Source organism: Elaeis guineensis, chromosome 1 (genome assembly GCF_000442705.2).
Source record: "Elaeis guineensis isolate ETL-2024a chromosome 1, EG11, whole genome shotgun sequence".
NCBI classification, from domain to species: Eukaryota; Viridiplantae; Streptophyta; class Magnoliopsida; order Arecales; family Arecaceae; genus Elaeis; species Elaeis guineensis.
Genome location: NC_025993.2, coordinates 5,847,258 through 5,868,325, shown reverse-complemented (window position 1 = coordinate 5,868,325; position 21,068 = coordinate 5,847,258). Strand labels below are relative to the sequence as shown.

Below are 21,068 nucleotides of genomic sequence, written 5' to 3'. Positions count from 1 at the left end.
AAAATTGGCTTAGGGTGTTGAAGATTTCTTGGAGGTCGGTTATGTGATTTGAGGTGGCTCGACTTTTTTCCAACGTGTCATCCACATAGACCTCCATGTTGTGACCAATTTGATTTTTGAATATCTTATTCACCAATCGCTGATATGTTGCCTCGATATTCTTTAGTCCAAAGGACATCACCTTGTAATAATAGAGTCCAGAGTCAGTAATAAAGGCTATTTTTTTCTCGTCTTCAGATGCCATCCGAATTTGGTTATAACCAGAGAAGGCATCCATGAAAGTGATGAGTTCATGCCCAGAAGGGGCATCCCATCAATTGATCTATTTGGGAGTGAGGATAGCTTTCTTTAGGATAGATTTTATTCAAGTCAGTGAAGTCGATGCATATGCGTCATTTTTCATTCTCTTTCTTGATCAGCACCAGATTAGCGAGCCAATCAGAATACATCACTTCTCAGATGAAGCCGGTCTTGACCAGCTTATCCACTTCCTCAGCAATTGCTTTCTGGTGCTCCAGGGCAAAATTTTTCTTCTTCTGCTTTATAGGATGGAAGGTCGGATCCACTCCTAAGTGATAAGTCATTACCTCTGGGTCAATTCCAGGCATGTCCGCTGCCGTCCAAATGAATAGGTCTATATTTTCCTGTAAAAGAGCAGTTAGTCGAGTTTTGGTTATCTGATCTATGGATGATCCGATTTTCATAGTTTGATGGAGATTTTTCTTCCTCAGGGGGACCTCCACTAGATCTTTGGACGATCGAGCATGCTCTTCGGCCAGGTCATCGCGAGCATCCAAGCCTATTGGGAGTTTAGGTTGGGATGCTGGCTGTTCCTCCGCCCATAGTTTAGCAGTAAAACACAGTCGGGCCATGACCTGATTATCTCAGACTTGCCCCACTCCAGCTTCCATCGAAAACTTCATCATCAAGTGTTAGCTCGATGCCACTGTCTTCAGTGCTTCTAAACTTGGTCGGTCAGGTATTGCATTGTAGGCTGACGACAGGTTAAGCACAAGAAAATCTACATGAACAGTCACCTGCCTGGATTTGGTTCCCAAGATATGGGGTAGCCTGATTGTCCTCTCCGAAATTATCAAACTCTCAGAGAAATTTTGAATTAGAATATTGAACTTATTCAACTGTTCGGGAATAAACCCCGCAATAAAAGCTGCAAAGTACAAAATGTCAACGAAATTTTCATTATCGATAAAAAATAGTGTATATTGTACTCGGCTATATTAGCAGTAATAACCACCGTATCATTGTAAGTGATTTGTACACCTTCAGCATCTTGTTCTATGAAGATCATTGGCTCTTCGAGCTGTGGCTTTTTCACCGTATGCGGCTCCACCGACCTAGACGATCCCCTAGTCATCATATGAAATTTCATCCTATGGGGGTCGATCTTCTATTACCGCTTGCTCTTCCTCCCACAGTTGTGCTGGTACCAACTGAGATTGAGGCTGAGGAGGCTGGCGCTATCACTGCTGAGGTACGGGATGTCTCCACTACTGCTGTCCAGCTCTTGAAGGATATCAATGTGGAGGACCTTGCCATTGAATGAATCGATCCAGTCTCTCCTCTCGGATCAAATGCTCAATTTTCTCTTTGCGCTGCTAACAATCTTCAGTATTATGACCGTGGTCATGATGATAGAAGCAATACTTGTCTGGATGACGATGTCCCAGATTTGTCTGCATCTTAGAAGGTGGAGGCAGCTTGGCTCGTATTTCCATCAAGATCTCTCTCCTTGAAGTATTTAAAGGAGTGAGATCACGCATTCACCTCGGAGGTGAATAATTCCTCCTCGATGAAATATGCCTTCTTCTCGATAGGGATCTTGAATGGCAACGATTTTCACTATTTCGCTTGGACGAGCGAGTCCCATCCTGCTCTTAATTCTCCATAGTTGGGGTTATTCGGATAGTTTCTTCTACCAAAGAGTCTTTCAATCGGATGTATTTCTCTATCTGAGCCAGCATTTTTGAAAAATCTCGAAGAAAGGTCTTCAATGGTGACTTTTTGAAGTCATCCATCAACAGTCTACCCTTCAGGACAGATATTGCGATCAAGTGATCTAAGTCGTGAATTTCCAACATAGCCCCATTGAATCGAGCTATGTAAGATCGGATGGACTCATCCTCATTTTGTTTGATGGTCTGGAGGTAATTCAAGTACTTCTATTGTCGCCAGCTGATGATGAAGTGGGCACCAAAGACTTGGCTCAGCTATTGCAAAGAGTAAATAGAAGTCGGCTTTAGGTTGGAGTACTAATGTCGGGCTGTCTCCTTCAAAGTGGAGGGGAAGGCTCGGCACAAGAAAGCGTCGAAGGCTTCTTAAAGGAGCATGACCACTTGGAAGCTGTTGATATGATCGACGGGATCTGTGGTCCCGTCGTAGCTCTCCAGCTGAAGAACCTTAAAGTTTGATGGGATAGGTTCTTGGAGGATGCTCGCCATGAAAGGCGGCTCTGAATTGAACCCGTCGGATGAGGCTGACGGGTTGTTGTAAATCTGTTGGATCTTTCGATCCATTTCTTGAAGTCTTCACTCGACTTCTACATCTCTATTGGTATGAGCCTTAGAGTGCAGAGGAGATCACCGGTCGAGGGTTGAATCATGCTCCGACCAAAGACTCGGAGACCACCGTCTCCTTAGCTCTTGGATATGATCTGCCGCCAGATGCTGGCTTTGATTTGCCGACTGTGATGCCGACGAAAGCTAGATCGCCACCTGAACGATAGCTGTTAATTGCTACACCTACTGAAAAAGCAGGTTGATCTGCTCCACCATCACCATCACGGGTTGCTACACCGGCACAGAAACCTCCATCATTGCTGGAGACGCAGGAGCAGAATGATTTATTTCATTCTGCACCTATCGAGAAGTAGAGGTGTTGGTTCGCTGGGAGGAAGTCCTGCGTGGGGCTATCTTTGAGAAGTTTTGACTTGTCTGCTTCTTTTTACAGGACTTGAGATTCGGCCCTTCCTCTATATGTTACGGCTTGTTTCTGGTTAACGCCACAAATCGAGAAGCACGGTGCTGGAGCAACCTGCAAAAAAGTCCGAGCTGAAGGATTGTGGGGATCCTCCGACACTTAAGTCAAAATACGCAAATAGAGAAGCAGAGTTTTAGTTTTTTGAGATGGGTTACTTACCTTGGTCCTCAAGATTTGAGTATTTATAGAGGAGACTGCTGTGTAACCATTTTTGATAGACATGTTGGCCAAATTTGGTACGGTTATTTGGCTGTGATTCTCAGGATTAGACAGTTACGTCGGAAATGATTCTTTGGATCAGGCTGTTAAGCCGGAAATGATTCTCAGGATCAGGTAGTTACGCTCAAATAGTATTGATAGCTATGGCCAGTTGGTGCTTGCCCTTTGAATCTAAGCCTGATCAATCTACTTCCGAAGAGAAGTCGGAGAGTGTGGCATGCCGACTAAGAGTTGGAGCTGATAGTTTTTCAATCAAGGACTCGGACTAAGAACACGTCGACGAGAGATCAGACAGAATAATCTATGACCATGAGTCGGGACAGATACTTGCCGATCAGAGATCGGCAAACCGCAACAATTAGGCTGCTTGAAAGATGCTGATGTGGACCTAATGGGTCACAATGAACTTGAATTTTTATACATCACCAGCCTATTCCAAATTACTCCTAACAATATCCATTCGGGCAGATGGGTCATGATATAGAATGGAATGTTTCCATTGCATCCACATGGAGGGCTAGATATAAAAATTTTGAGTGATATAGTACTTATTGCAGGATCAACATAAACTAAATAAATTCGGAAACGAATTCATCAAATATACAAAAATGGTCGTTTAAATCAACGTATGGTTGTCAGTAGTTTGTAGGGTTGACGATATCTATCATAGATCATGACATTGATGGAAAGATTCTTATGCCTACAGTTATCCACATGGCATTTTTACCTCCTCAGTCCTCTGTCCTCTGATAGTCTAATTCTTCGCCTTGTATAATTCAGCACGAAGTACGTCGTCTCCAAGTCTAATATTATACCTGACCAAAAGAAGTGCATGCTGTATCATTTTTTTTCTTTCTTCATCCCACTGAATCTCCAAGTATATATTCAATCATATGTACCTCTTCTAGTTATATAACATTTTTCTTAACATGCCTCTCGTAAAATCATCACTCATCACATTAAAATTTCAATGACACACTATCTTAGGCTGTCCTTACTTTTTATGAGAACTAAGCTGTCCTGTTTCCGATATCTCGTATATGCTATTCTCAGTACTCGTGCTGGATCTGGATTTAAAAAAATAAGCAGCAAGTATATAACAATATGTAATTCTAATCTAGTCCACTTGGACGGCCATGGGCTTAAAACTTTGTAATCTTATAGCTACCAAGAGTACATAAACAATGGGACAATTATTTCCAACAAGGCATCTTATTTTGATGAGTTGAACAAGAAAAAGGAACACGGGCAACACTCTCCATGCACACAATTGAACCACGTACAGGTCCTTAGTAGAAGTACCACAACTTCTTTCTCGGCCAAGCTTTGGCAACCATGCATGCGTCTTTGCTAGCCCTTGTGCTCAAGAAGGTGGTGGCGCTTAGAGCCCGGAGGAACTGCAGCTCCCTCCTTGTTTGTTCCAGCTGCCTCCAAACCCTAGCTTGGTGCCCGAGGCTTCGGAGGCGAATTCGTTCTTCTTCATCACTTCCTGAACTCTGAGATCTTCGTCGACCGCCATGGCCACCAGTTGTGAGCCATGGGGGCCTGGAACTATGGTTTCATGGACGCGTAGGTGGTCTTCGACGTTCACAACATCATTCTCTTGGACCATCTTCTTCTTCTTCTTCTTCTTGAGGAAACAGAAGAGAGCAGCCGCGAGGAATGCGAGGAAGAGGAGGCCGCCGAGCGAGACGAACACGATAACGATGACAGTGTTGGGGGTCGGCGATGGGGGAGTGACGGGGGGTGGTGGCGGTACAACTGGTGGTGCAATAGGTGGCGGCAGCGGGCAGGGTGGTGCTGGGACAACTGGTGGTGCAACGGGGGGTGGTGCCGGGACAACTGGTGGTGCAACGGGGGGTGGCTGCGGGCGCGGTGGTGCTGGGACAACTGGTGGTGCAACGGGGGGTGGCTGCGGGCGCGGTGGTGCCGGGACAACTGGTGGTGCAACAGGGGGTGGCCGGGGGCGGGGTGGCGTCGGGACAATTGGTGGTGCAACAGGGGGTGGCAGCGGCCTGGGTGGTGCCGGAACAACTGGTGGTGCAAGAGGGGGTGGCCGCGGGCGGGGTGGTGCCGGAACAACTGGTGGTGCAACAGGGGGTGGCTGAGGGCGGGGTGGCGCCGGGACAATTGGTGGTGCAACAGGGGGTGGCCGCGGGCGGGGTGGTTGTTTAGCAGGAGGAGAAGGTGGGAAGAATGGTGGAAAGCCAAAGCTCTGGAGGGAGGGGATGTTAGACATTGTGTTTGGACTAGAGATGTTAGAGAGTGGAAGGAGGGATGGAGAAGAGGAGAATGGAGTGTGGGTATTTGTAGCGAGAGAGGAGATGTTGACTTGGTATTGAAATCAGGTTGCAAATGACTTGGCTCGCATGCCAAGGCTTTTTGAGGGTTGCTTCCAAACAATGTGTTGCTTGCAACGGGGACTGTTTTTCCGGGTCCGGGCTTGCGCAGCCTTGGCAAAGAGCTGACTTGGAACTGGAGCATGCTCTACTCCTTAGAAAATCTAAAAAAAAAAAAAGTCCACTCACGTCAAAAATTCTTGGATAGAGAGATTCTTTCGTGTTTAAATTAGTCGAAGCTCAAAAATAATAAAAAAAAATAAAAAGAGAGAGTAGATCTATTCTCTTGGAGAAAAATATGATGTGAGAACTCCCGTGCCTTCCTTTATAGAGGAGGATAGTTGTATGTTATTTTTAAATTCGGTAATAAAAACAGAGAATCAATGCTCACGATTGTAAGAATCGTGGGTATTAGGTTACGTGTGTTACCTCCATGATATTAGTTCGTGTTTGTAATCAACGAAAATTGTTCGAGGATTTGGGAGACATCTTTGGGGTGATCTTTATTTCTATAACAGCTTGCTGGCTTAGAACTTCGTCTATCATCATCAGTATAGTTCCAACCTTTGGATCGATACACATATGATCTGAAGTTCGAGTGGTAGCCAATATTGTGGTAGCCAAGAGCTGATGAGGAGAAGAGTGGGGAGCCAGAGGAGCCACCAAAAGCCCAACAAGCCACCACTAGCCGGTCTACTGAAAAACCAGGAACATCTCAGGTTCAACAGATTCCACATGATGGTAGAGAAGTGGAACCACTAGATTATCAAGTTATTCACAATAATAATGGTAGTCATGTGAATTATTATGATATGGATGGTCATGCTAATTATAATACTGGTAGCGTCACACAAGCACCATCAATGTCATTGCCGAATGATTTCACGGGTTTCATCAGCTCCGATGATATAGGTGATCATCATCTAAGTGCTCAGAACTTTCAGCAGGACATTCTAAATCCTTCCATGCAAAGTATTGATCTCGGGTATCAACTTGGTCAAACTCCAGAGTTTGGATTTGAAAATCAGTAGATGATCTCCGAATCACTCTATCCGTCACCTCCAGAAGATCCTCTAGATCAGGTTCAAACTTCAGAGTTTGAATTTGAAAATCAACAGATGATCTCCGAATCACTCTATCCGTCACCTCCAGAAGAGCCATCAAAAGCCACCACTAGCCGATCTACCGAAAAACCAGGAACATCTCAGGTTCAACAGATTCAACATGATGGTAGAGAAGTGGAACCACTAGATTATCAAGTTATTCACAATAATAATGGTAGTCATGTGAATTATTATGATATGGATGGTCATGCTAATTATAATACTGGTAGCGTTACACAAGCACCATCAATGTCATTGCCGAATGATTTCACGGGTTTCATCAGCTCCGATGATATAGGTGATTATCATCCAAGTGCTCAGAACTTTCAGCAGGACATTCTAAATCCTTCCATGCAAAGCATTGATCTCGGGTATCAACTTGGTCAAACTTCAGAGATTGGATTTGAAAATCAACAGATAATCTCCGAATCACTCTATCCGTCACCTCCAGAAGATCCTCTAGATCAGGTTCAAACTTTAGAGTTTGGATTTGAAAATCAACAGATAATCTCCGAATCACTCTGTTCGTCACCTCCAGAAGATCCTCTAGATCGGGTTCAAACTTCAGAGTTTGGATTTGAAAATCAACAGATGATCTCCGAATCACTCTATTCGTCACCTCCAGAAGATCCTCTAGAGGTTCAGTTACGTAGTATATTTGGACCGGACCCGAGTGTATTTGGACCGGACCCGAGTGTATTTGGAGAGCAGACGAGTGTTGATGATAGGGAGGCAGTTTAGTTGTCCTGTTTTCTATTTCGACCTCTGAGGGGATCATTTGTCCTTTTAAAAAGTCATCGGCACTGAATCCAAGATAAGTGATCGGTTATAATCTGAAAGAGGGAAGGTTAAGGTTGGGTGGTAAGTTTCCTTCACAACACTTGCCCCCCCCCCCCTATTTTTGAGTCTAAAGTAACTTTATCACTTCGAACAAAGAAAGTTGTCGATGGTGAGATTTGATCTCAGCCTGCAATCGGATTTTTAGGTTGGATCATTTAATCTATACTACTCGATAGAAAAAATTTTGGAGCTTTATTAATACATTGCTTCGCAAATCCCACCACAATTATGAGGTATGGGTTGCGGTGTAATGATTTGAAAAGGAATCCGGTAGTTATTCTTGGGCCTATAATGGTTTGCTACGTATTGATTGTTGATAGGCCTCACACTACCTCTCATGGATCAGTCTATGTGGCCCGATATAGGGGAGGCATGACAAAGAGTCACACGATTCGATGGCCCTGATGTATGCCATATGTCAAAATTTGATAGTAAGGAGCTTTGATTTGGGCCATTGGTGAGTAGTATAAATAGACTTCTTTTGCTATACCTTTCTCTATTTGCGTCGTTAAATTTTCATTGTCCCTATTGTTGTAGCCTTCGGAAAGAGCGTTTGCCATTTGCCACTATCTTCTTCGGCGCCAGTGAATTTTTAAATCTTTAAAACTTTTCTTCCGATTGGTCTCCCATCTTCTGATCTTGCTTTTTCTGTGTTTTTGTTTTTTGGTCCATTTTTGTTTTATTTTCTACTTTAGTCCCTTTCTTTCGTAATCCTTTCTTTTTCCCTATTCCATGGCTTCTGATGGTGGCAATTCTAGGGGCAAAAATCATTAAGGCGGCTAAGGTCCTTGGCAACCTCCTCGTCGAGCCAGATTCGAGGGTAATCCTTGGATCACGACAAGGCTGGCTCCTCGTCTGAATACCAGTCTTTTGAACCCTAAGGCTTGGGCAGTCTCGTGTGCGGGTTCGAGGACTTCTGGTGTCCCAGTAATAAGGAGTCAAGCATTTTTGAGTCCAATTTGAGAAGATTCTAGACTTAGTACTCCATCAGTTTGTCTTTCGGATTGAAGGTTGTAGATCGAGAGGATCGAGTCATCGATGCTCTGAAGGGATGAGTCACTTTGTACGAAGAGTCTCTCTGAACTGATCTCCACCTTCATCTTCATCCTTTTATCAGCATCATTTTAGATTTTTATAGGATTCTTCCTACTTAGATCACTATAAACTCTACTCGAGTGATCGTAACTTTCATCATTTATTGTAATTAGCTCGGTATCCCTTCAAGGTGCTTACTCTTCGTAGCGATGTTCTTCGTGAAGAAATATCCCCATGAAAAAGAATGGTGTTACTTCTCTCTCTGAGGAGGACATAAATTCATTAATGGACTCACCTCCTTGGTCTATGGTTGGAAAAGTCTTTTTTTTTTTAATCTCTTTGTATATACTTTGAGGCTTTAGTTGGCTCTCCTCGAATAAACACAAGTCGATCCTTCCTGAGGACGATGAAGATCATCGCACTCTGCTCGATGTCGAGGTATTGGTGCTGAAAGAATTGGTGATTGAGCAGATGCTTTATGATGTTGGCATTAGCTCGGTACTGCCTTGAGGTATAGTTGATTTCTCTTTAACTTAAATTTTTTTTTTGTCTTGTTGTTGACTTTTGTACTAACTATCTCTCCTTAATTTTGCAGTGATGAGGCTAATTTTAGAATCAATTAATTCATCCTTGAAGAAGAGGTCGGGTTCCTCCAGAGGGGAGTCCTTGTCCAAGAAGTAGAAGAAGTTCAAGCTGACAACTTCTTCTCCACTCCCCATGCCATCAGCAGGGACTTCAAGCATGGCTCCATTGGAGATCGACGATAAGGCCGTGCCACTATGGTTGGCTATTCCAACTACTCTGGAGTCGGTTTGGGTGCTGAACCCGCCACCTCCTAGGCATACCCCATCCCCCCCTCATCTATCATCATTGCATGATCTCTTCAGTGGTGCCGCTCCAATGGCAAGATTTGAGGTATACCCCTCCTCTTTTGGGATTGAGAAGAGATTCATTACTTTGGCAAAGAGAGTCCAGAGTGGTGATTCTAGTCTCAATGACTATCAACTCACCTGGAAGGCTAATGAAGATGGTGTTGCTTCCATTCGATTAGATAAAGAAGAAGGCTTATGCACTAGATGAGGTGGTGGGCTCGACCTATGCTGTTATCCTCGGGGTAAAACTCGTTCTTTTCTTAATTTGATTTTTTTTTCTTTTTTTATCGATATTTTTGACTAGAATTTTTTTTTTGCAATTAGCCCATGGTGTCACTATCTTCAGTGAGGGCCTCATCATCTTCAATTAAGTGAAGCTCTCATTGAAGGAGAAACTTCGGACCTCTAAGGCCTGAGTGAAGGCTGTCGAGGAGGCAAAGAAGGTGGCTGAGGAGGAGGCCTCCCAAGCCAAGTCCAAGCTCCTAGCTCAAGGGCTTCGTGACCATGGAGCGCAGTGTCGCTGAGATACATTAGTAGAAGATTACCGAACTCAAAGAGATGTTAGAGCTCGATGATGCAATAATCAAAGCCGCTGAAGAAAAAGAGAAGCTGATCAAGGCCCAGGCCAAAGTAGAACTATTACCGAGGCCGAATTTAAGGTTGTGGAGAACTTCAAAGCCTCCAATGACTTTGAAGGCGAGGTCGCTGAGGGCTCCTTGGTGGCTTATGGGTATAGATTTGAGGCTTGCGAAGCATAGATCGCCCAGCTGAACCTGAAAGTTGATGTCAGCCTCCTTGATCTTAAAGCCAAAGATGATGTAATAGAGGAGGAGGATCAGATAGTGCTGCCTTCTACCAAAGTTGAGCCTTTCTAGCTACCGAGCTTTTAGCATCCGAGTCTACCACTAAAGCTGCCAGTGAGCTTGCAGCCTAAGATGCTTTGTGATTTTGCTTTTTATATTTTGATTCTTTCTTTCATATAATGAACTTTTACCCTAATGAAATAAACTCCTCTTCATTATAGATTGATATGCTGGCCATGATGTTCTACAAGAAAACAAGATTTTAGTGACAGATTTTTCCATCATTGACCCTAAAAATTCATCACAAATAATTTTTGTAATATGTTTTGTGACAGAAAAATTCATCACTGAAATCTTAGTCACAAAAAAATTTATGATGAAAATTTTCGTCACACATTCTATCATAAATAGTAAACAATATTCAAAACAAAATCCGTCACAAATTGTATGATGGATTTATAATAGATTTGTGATAAAAATTTATGACGAATTTACGACTGATTTATGATAGAAATTTATGTTGGATCAGTGATGAAAATTTATGATAGATTTTTTGTCACAACATTCCATCACTGATCCATCACAATATTCAAAACAAATCCATCATAAAGCCATCATAAATCTATCATAAAATTTTGTCACTGGTCCATCACAAATCTGTCACCATATTCAAAATAAATCTATCACAAAATTTTATCACAAATCCATTATTGATTCATCATTAAATTTATTTTTCTTAAAATAACCTTAAAATATCCAATAAATCATTCAAATATTCATATACAACTAATTCATTCAGTAATTATGAATTCATAATAAATATAAAACTAACTCATAACAAATATAATACAAATATTAATTCATAGTAAATTCAATCATTCATAACATCATATTTATATCAAAAACTTCAAATATCAAGATAAAAATTAAAATATCCCATAGTAGCAAAATATTATATTAAATTTTCTTAAAATATCTCATCATAAAATAATTTAAAATTCAAAATAAGGCACACATCTGAATGGTCATGATCAAGCCAAGAAGCACATGATTGGTTAAATTTCGACATCATAACACGCATTGTTTCCATCTCTCTTTCTGTATTGTTTTCCTCATTTGAATCATCTCTTGCTGCAGCTCCTGACATACCTCCTGATGTATCTCTTCTCGCCATTGATTGCATTGCCGTGTAATTAAATATTGAACTTGCTCCTCAATGGACTGTTGCATTGAAGAATCAAGATATCCCTATGTTGTTGAATAAAAACTAGCCGCAGATCCCAATAACAGCTTAGGATATTCTTTGTGCTCAAATCCATATAATCTTCCATTCTTTGGGCCTCCAGTTGCTTGGACCCATACATTTGGATCAAACTCGGATTGAGATGAGACATTTGAGCCATACTTAGCAGTGAGAGTAGTAGAATATTTTTTCTGAAATCATTAAAAAATACATTAACTTGATACTCATTGCAATATATTGATAAATAATAAATTTACATTAAGTAGAATAAGTAAACTTACTGAAATTTTTTTGGACTTGTTGTTGACAAAGTCATCCGAACTTCCTTTTTGTTTGTGGGTGATCCGCTCAAATATCTCAAGTTGTATTGGTGGCCTATCCAACTCCATAGTCTAGAAAAAGAGAAATAATGAAATTGTAAGAAAGTGCATATAAATAAATAAATAACTAAATGATAAATATTTTAAAGTAAGGAACATATAGTTTAATATGTCATTCTTTTTTTATGTGTAGAAAATATGATTGAACCATCCGTATGTTTGGTGATTCCATCATCTTTCTCTGTGGGTAATCCAAAGGTTGGCTGGTCAAAGTAGGTCAAGTTGGGTAACCTATTGAGTCATTTGGAATGGATTAGGTCAACCATGATCCTAGACCAAATGGATGCATTGCATACTAGGTCAGGAAAGGTCAATACATAATATTCGACCTGCAGACTCAAATATTGCAATAATGTGGGTGATAGCAGGGTCAAGAATTTCGAATTTATGGGAATTTAGTTTGAATTAAATTGTCCAACCATGTCAAGTATGTAACAATATGACAAAGATTCGATAGAGTTCTCCAATGGATCATTATATGGCACCTATACCTGGCCCAACCACTATCCACCCAGAATTAATCTAGGCCCAATCAAGAAGGGAAAAATAACTTCCAAATAACTTAACTACTTTACAATCATCTTTGTTTTCAAGTTACAATAGAAAGTGATTGAGGGCTCCAATTTGCAGGTAATAATTTAACAATTGTTGTATCAGTTGTTATAATAATAGAGCATTATGAAAGGTAATGCTGTTTTGAATCCTTTAATGACAACAGTACTTAAAATTAGTGTGTTATTTATAATTAGGGTTGAGAATTTCAATTAAAAGTATTAGTATATGCAATGAAGATTAGTATTGGCCACCTGAGATGAGAATAGGAAAATGCTCGAGATAATTTATTCATATTTAAGGTTGAGAATTTTGGTAGGCCATTTAATTTCATTTTAAGTCGCCGAAGCTATTAGATACATACTGAGGGTCGTGACATGGAATGGAATTTTTCATTGCATCCGCATGGAAGGCTGGATACAAAATTTTGAGTAATATAGTACTTATTGCAGGATCAACATAAACCAAATGAATTCAGCAACGAATTCACCAAATATACCAAATGGCCGTTTAAATATCAACATGTGGTTGTCGATAGTTTGTAGGGTTGATAATATCTATCATAGATCATGACATTGATGGAAAGTTTCGTGTATACAGTTATCCACATGGGCATTTTTACCTCCTCAGTCCTCTGTCCTCTGATAGTCTAATTCTTCGCCTTGTATAATTCAGCCCTAAGTACGTCGTCTCCAAGTCTAATATTATACCTGCCAAAAGTACTGCATGTTGTATCATTTGTTTTCTTTCAATTCATCCCACTGGATCTCCGAGTATGCAATCATATGTACCCCTTCCAGTTCTATAATATTTTTGTCAACGTGACATCAGTCGTCACATTAAAATTTCAATGACACTATCTTAGGCTGTCCTTAATTACTTTTTATGAGAACTAGGCTGTCGTGTTTCCAATCTCTCACATATGCTATGCTCAATAGGCGTAGACCGTACTGTTGATGTGGAACAACAAGGGCCAAAATCAACACTAGTTTTTACTCGTGCTGGATCTGGATTTAAAAAAAATGAGCAGCAAGTATATAACAATATGTAATTCTAATCTAGTCTACTTGCACGGCCGGCCATAAGCTTAGAACTTTGTAATCTTATAGCAAGAGTACGTACATCAACACTTGGACAATTATTTCCAACAAGGCATCTTATTCTGATGAGTTGAACAAGTAAAAGGAACACCGGCAACACTCTCCATGCACACCATTGAACCACGTACAGGTCCTTATTAAAAGTACCACAACCTCTTTCTCGGCCAAGCTTTGGCAATTAACCATGCATGCGGCTTTGCTAGCCCTTGTGCTCAAGAAGGTGGTGGCGCTTAGAGCCAGGAGGAACTGCAACTCCCCCCTTGTTTGTTCCAGCTGCTTCCACTCCTAGCTTGGTGCCCGAGGCTTCGCAGGCGAATTCGTTCTTCTTCATTACTTCCTGAACTCTGATATCTTCGTCGACCGCCAGGGCCAGCACTTGTGGACCGTGGGGGCCTGAAACTATGGTTTCATGGACGCGTACGCGGTCCTCGACGTTCACAACATCATTCTCTTGGACCATCTTCTTCTTCTTCTTCTTCTTAAGGAAACAGAAGAGAGCAGCCGCGAGGAATGCGAGGAAGAGGAGGCCGCCGAGCGAGACGAACACGATAATGATGACAGTGTTGGGGGTCGGCGAGGGAGGCGATGGGGGAGTGACGGGGGTTGGTGGCGGCAGCGGGCGGGGTGGTGCCGGGACAACTGGTGGTGCCACAGGTGGTGGCTGTGGGCGGGGTGGCGCCGGGACAACTGGTGGTGCGACTGGGGGTGGCTTGGGGCGCGGTGGAGCCGGGACAACTGGTGGTGCGACAGGAGGTGGCTGGGGGCGGGGTGGCGCCGGGACAACGGGTGGTGCAACAGGAGGTGGCTGAGGGCGGGGTGGCGCCGGGACAACGGGTGGTGCAACAGGAGGTGGCTGCGGGCGGGGTGGCGCCGGGACAATTGGTGGTGCAACAGGGGGTGGCTGCGGGCGGGGTGGCACCGGAACAACGGGTGGTGCAACAGGGGGTGGCCGCGGGCGGGGTGGCGCCGGGACAACCGGTGGTGCAACAGGGGGTGGCTGCGGGCGGGGTGGCACCGGGACAATTGGTGGTGCAACAGGGGGTGGCTGAGGGCGGGGTGGCGCCGGAACAACTGGTGGTGCAACAGGGGGTGGCCGCGGGCGGGGTGGCGCCGGGACTACTGGTGGTGCAACAGGGGGTGGCCGCGGGCGGGGTGGTTGTCTAGCAGCAGGAGAAGGTGGGAAGAATGGTGGAAAGCCAAAGCTGGGGGGGGAGGGGATGTTAGACATTGTGTTTGGACTAGAGACGTTAGAGAGTGGAAGGAGGGATGGAGAAGAGGAGAATGGAGTGTGGGTATTTGTAGCGAGAGAGGAGATGTTGACTTGGTATTGATATGAGGTTGCAAATGACTTGGCTCACATGCCAAGGCTTTTTGAGGGTTGCTTCCAAACAATGTATTGCTTGCAATGGGGACTGTTTTTCTGGGTCCGGGCTTGAGCAGCCTTGGCAAGGAGCTCGCTTGGAACAGGAGCATGCTCTTCTACTTAGAGCCCCTCAGAGACAGACTATTACTTCTTCGTCAAAACCAAGGTCTCTGTCGAGATTAGTTTGGGAATTCCACCAAGTCAAGTAACTACATGCCCTGGTCCAGACAGATTACTTGTAGGGCTTTAGGTGGGGTTGGATTCCCGCTTGACTTGAACCTGGCCTACACCAGCTTCGAATCCAAGAGTGCATTCAAGCTGCCATTGAAATCATAATTGAAATAAATTAGAATGGAGAATCAGAAAACCCATATCCTCCAGCAAATTTGGTTTGGAATAACTAGAATCAAAATTGAAATTGAAATGAGATTATATATTTAATACTAGAGGACTATAAGAATTCGATTTTGGAGAATTAAAACATTCTATTCCCCTTTAGAACTAGAAAGAAAATGAAATTCTCTCCAATCAAACAGTTAGAATGGGAGTCACTCATTTTTATTCTGATTTCAGAGATCAACTTCTCCCAATTAAATGTCTTGAGATTCTGGTTCATATCCAACACATCATTCAACAAGATTGGGTTTGATTTAGTCTCTTTTCATATCATGTCATAGACTAAGACTAGGTTTAATTAAGAGGCAACATCTGAAATTTAAGCTAATTTCTGTCAGATTGAACTTGACCCATTTGGATTTGATTGGGTCAGTTGCAATTTTTTTACGGGAGCCATGTGTGATTGATTGAGGATCTCGTTGAATTTAGTTTGGGAGCTATGCCCAATTTCTAAGTCTTAAATATTTCATCTTGTTTGGCTGGTGTTTCTAATGGGTCTGATGCAAGTCTGCTCAGCCCACTTGCAAACCTGATAATCTACCTCTAGCAAACCACGTCCTTGACCTAGAACAATAAATTTTTAACTTGGCCCACATAATTGGCGCACCTTTGATAAAGAAGAATTGTTCGAATCTAGGGTTGTTACTCCTACCAAAAAATCCAGGACCCAACACAGACCTAATCTAAATCCAACAATGAATGGCTTGAGTATATGTTAAGCCAAACATGTTGAAACTTCGAGGTTGGGATTGGGTTTGAGGTTTTTATATTCAACCTGATCAAATCCGACCAGAAACCACATAAATTATCCAATTTACTGTATAGTTACATATATATGGAAACACATACATATATATGTATACTCGTATAAAAATATACATAATGTTAGTTTTATGTATATATCCTTCAATTGAAAAAATGGATAACGTAATGATATGTTAAAACATGCTTGAATATTTATACTTGAGCTTAAAGTGTATATGTAAGTACATTATTATTATATGCTTAAGCATTACCCAAACCCTATGCACCTCTTTTTTACTTGAACTCAATCCTTACTCGATTCTTCAATGGACCATGCGTGGAACAAAAGTTATACCCAAAACCTTAAAGGGTATGGCAATATGGGTTTGTGTTTAGCAAAACCCATGCAGCAATCTATATTTTTTTAGCTATTCATGTCTATCTTTATTGTTGCAATCAAATATTTGAGAGTTTGTAGATGATATTTGAGTTCAGGATATTATCAGAATATTTTATTCTCAAAAGGTCAAAACTTATGATTATCAAACTATATGGGATAATAAAATTTATATGAAAAAAAAAATCAGATACTATTGTATCTTTGTAACCAGCCTAACTGCAATCACAAGAAGAAAAATTGAATGTGCTCTCCGTTGTCTATGGATAGCATCTTGATTTTTTAAATCAACTTTGAGTATTTTTGATAGAAAGGATCTCACAAGCAATATTTTTTTGATAAAAACAATATTTTTAGTTATGTGTACAACCATCCAGAGATTTTACCAGCTTACCTGATAGCTTCATTATAAAATGTAAATCAAAGCTATTCAATCAAACCGATTAAATAGTATTAATTGGATTAAATAGAATTAAGTATCTAAAAACTATTTTTAGTTCTTTAAAACTTCAAAAATACTTTTTCCTAAACCTATCTTATTAGAGTATCAAAAAAATAATATCTGGAATAGACACAAGCATATATGAATTTACACGCCCTACCAGCCCTCCCAGTAGCCTACATATATCTTTTTTCTCTTATTGTAATAAAAGCAAAACAAGAGACACAAGACTCCACATACTTCATTAAGAAGTATGTCTAGATTTTTTTAGCTATTCATGTCTATCTTTATTGTTGCAATCAAATATTTGAGAGTTTGTAGATGATATTGGAGTTCAGGATATTATTAGGATATTTTATGCTCAAAAGGTCAAAACTTATGATTATCAAACTATATGGGATAATAAAATTTATATGAAAAAGAAACTAAATACTATTGTATCTTTGTAACCAGTCTAACTGCAATCACAAGAAGAAAAATTGAATGTGCTTTCCGTCGTCTATGGATAGCATCTTGATTTTTTAAATCAACTTTGAGTATTTTTGATTGAAAGATCTCACAAGCAATATTTTTTTGATAAAAACAATATCTTTAGTTATGTGTACAACCATCCACAGACTTTACCAGCTTACCTGATAGCTTCATTATAAAATGTAAATCAAAGCTATTCAATCAAACCGATTAAATAGTATTAATTGGATTAAATAGAATTGAGTATCTAAAAGCTATTTTTAGTTCTTTAAAACTTCAAAAATACTTTTTCCTAAACCTACCTTATTAGAGTATCAAAAAAATAATATCTGGAATAGACACATGCATATATGAATTTACATGCACTACCAGCCCACCCAATAGTCTACATATATCTTTTTTCCCTTTTTGTAATAAAAGCAAAACAAGAGACACAAGACCCCACATACTTCATTAAGAAGTATGTCTAGATTTTTTTATTGGATAATCCTCCATCAAAAAAAAAAAAAAAAAGTATATTGTTAAAAACAAGAGATTATAAGCTGTTACAAAAGGATATAGGAGCTTAGCTATTGATTTGTATTGGTATGGGGCACTCACCAATGCATTATATTAAAATCTTGATCCTTATTATCTTAGCTGATGTAAATAGGTGTATCCCAAAACATATGCTAGCCAAGATTTTTTTCAGTGTTCATAGTTTTCTACCTTAAATGCTTCAAAAAAATAATATCAAAATCAATGTCGAAAATAATACTTAATTTAGAATTGACAATGTCAGCTGAGAAATCAATATTTAGTTCCTATATATTGCCCTAGATCTCCAAATATCCTACTACTTTTCTAATTTATTTTCCACCTTCCATCTTAGATAAACAGAGATCATGGTTTATCTGAATATAAACCCACTGAGGTAATCGATATTTAGGCTTTTTAGAAAATGGCGATGGGATAAAAACAATCTGGTGCCTTAACTCATCAGGATGCAGCTAAACTGTCATAATCTTTGTTCCTCCTCCTTCCTTCCAATTGGAGCCTAACAAATGTTAGCCAAACAGTGGACCCATGATGGGACATGCTAGCTCTAATGTTTAATATTATCCCAGTAATCCTCGTCCATCAATTCCCAGAAAACAAACAGAGCAATGTGAGACTAGGACTCCTTGTCTTGAGGCTGTTGTGTTGCCCAAAGTCCATGGAATGTGACTACCAAAAAGAAGTATATGAAATGAGATGCGAATTATGAATGCCTCCTTTCAGAGTCCCAACAACCCTCGGTGGAGTTCTTTTTGGATGCCTGACAGGCTCCATGATCACCGCACCGACTACTACTCCGAACAAAGCAAGCAATGACTCATTTAGAGGATGACCACGTGATGTCCATTTGTCTTGGTGTTTATGCTCTCTTGTGTGATGGATTACTTGGTACATTATAACATCTTTGGACCCCATTGAGAATGAGGTTGGCCATGAGAATACTATCATAAATGTGTGATTGGTTAGTCATGTTTCACTAATAGCTTATTATGTTTACCAAAATAAACTTTATTTATTAAGTTAAAATTAATGAATTAACTATAAAAATTGGTTAAGTTTGTTTGATCGATTATGATTAAGTGAGATGTGTTAATCACCGCCTAAGTTCGATTAAGCCTTATGCAAGCAAGATGGCTTTGCTTGATTTCAGGTTGAATCTATTTGGAGTTTATATATTTGGCTTAAGCATATGATTGAGCAAAAATATTAAACCGAACAGGAGTTGTTAATTGAAATTTTGTCCTTATCGCTTTTCTATTATTTATTTTGCCCCATCACAAATTATTGCAAGGATGATAATTACTCTTATTTTTAACTAATGAAAATAGAATGAAGGATTTCTTTTTTTTTTTTTTCCCCTCCACTTGGCTATAACAAATCAAATCTTAGAAGAGGATGTTGGTAAAGTCTCTTGTATTGGTTTGCAAACAATGTTGTGTGAACTTACACAGGTTTCACCTAATGCATGCATAGGGACATGCATAGGTCAAGAACAACTCTTTTAAATTTAGATCAGGCATTTGAATTTCTTTTCTGTTTGGTAGAAATAGGACAGCACATTTATAATAGACTTTGTTGCCACTGACAGACCCACTACAACCACTAGAGGAAGACATCATACCATACCTTTCCCTCACCAAATCAAATATAAGAGTCTGACTTGAATCAGAAAAATGAAAAAACAACAAAAAGAAGAATTGACTCTCCCAACCCCTTGCTGATCTAAAGTCTCTTTTCAGATATGGATCTACTTTCTTGCTGCTCAGGGCTTGAAAGTCTTATAATAAAGGGAGGACATCATGTGGTGAGTGGAGATGTAGAGCAGAGATAAAGACATCATCAACTCCTGTAGCTTATAAATAAAAGGTACAGAAAGCTGGCGATGGCACCTTACCACCGATTTCAGCTCTCCAAAGATGCCATTGCCTACCGACTTCAACCCTGCCATCTTAAATTAATGCTGTCTTGTTCAACAACTGCATTATTATTCATCAAGCAAACCGTCCATTGTTATAATTAATGTATTAATTTCCTATCATTGGATCGTAAGTATCAAGGCTGGGTCCTTCGTAAAGTACGCTCAAGTTCCGGGTGCTCTTTTTATTCCATGGCACAGTACAATACTATAAGCCTAACCAAAATCAAAAACAAAACATAGGATTCTTTTGGTTTTTAGGCCATGGTCAATTGCCTTGAGATGAAGGGTGAGCTGCTAGCTGTTCAGTCTGTATTTTTCGCATGAAAGAACAATTCCCCTGCTGTTGGGTTGCGCAAAGTCCGTTTTAAAATCTATGCATACTAATGAAAAAAAGAGATTGAAATTCCTTTAAATTTCTACAAAGTGTGATCTAACTGTTGATGTCGCATAAAAAGATCAATCATTCTTTCAAGCGAAAGATACATTTTGAATTGGTTGAGTTATTTGTGATCAAGATAAGTAAGGTCTTGGCTATCCATAACAATAGGGATTTTGAACAAAAACATGTATTTTATTTTTATGCACAAATGAAAAAAGGCCATACAAATTTATTTTTGCAAGAATGATTCTTGGTAATCTTCATTTGCCCCTATGCACAAATGGACATATGCATAAGCCGGTTACGCATAGCCAGAAGGGCAAGGTTGTAGTGATCTAAAGAAAGTTCAAAATGAACTATTAATTTCTGCGTAAAAGATTATTTTGTTGTGTATAAAAATAATGTGGTTCTTTCTTACAAATTTCTCAAAATAGTAAGATTAAGCACAATCATTTTCATTAATGATACAGCAAATGCAATGTAAATAAATTCCTATGATACCTTATTAGCATCTAAGTCATCCATGAAAGGCCATGCACATGAATATACAAGGAAAAATCTATTTATTCAAAATCAACAATTATCGGCTTCATTTTGCATTATTTCAACTTTTGTAAATTTTGTTTTATTTTTGCTTCATATGGAGGAGTAAGCCAACAATAGTTGATCCAATTAATGTTCTCATACTTTTTTTCAGCATATTGCATATTGAAGGAGGAAAATTTTGGGCATTCATCTCTCAAGAAAGAATCTTGACATACTTACTATATATTTCTTAGAAAAAAATAATCAATTATAAAAATATCTAATTACAACATAATTAAAAATATTTAAATTTAAAATTTAAAAATAATAAATAAAAATTATTAAAATATCTATATTATTAAAAGATATACCATCAACAAATATTTTGCATCATAAGAAGGTTTGGATTGCAT

At 40.0% G+C, this 21,068-nt stretch overlaps 2 protein-coding genes across 2 annotated transcripts; both read right to left on the bottom strand.

Moving 5' to 3' along the window:
• Positions 1-4,362: 4,362 nt before the first annotated feature.
• Positions 4,363-5,455, bottom strand: LOC109505451 (uncharacterized). Its single transcript, XM_073250748.1, has one exon. It carries the CDS (start codon positions 5,453-5,455, stop codon positions 4,598-4,600), a length of 858 nt encoding a protein of 285 aa, XP_073106849.1. The 3' UTR covers positions 4,363-4,597.
• Positions 5,456-13,393: 7,938 nt separating this feature from the next.
• Positions 13,394-14,728, bottom strand: LOC105037918 (uncharacterized). Its single transcript, XM_019848141.2, has one exon. It carries the CDS (start codon positions 14,709-14,711, stop codon positions 13,683-13,685), a length of 1,029 nt encoding a protein of 342 aa, XP_019703700.2. The 5' UTR covers positions 14,712-14,728; the 3' UTR covers positions 13,394-13,682.
• Positions 14,729-21,068: the final 6,340 nt, after the last annotated feature.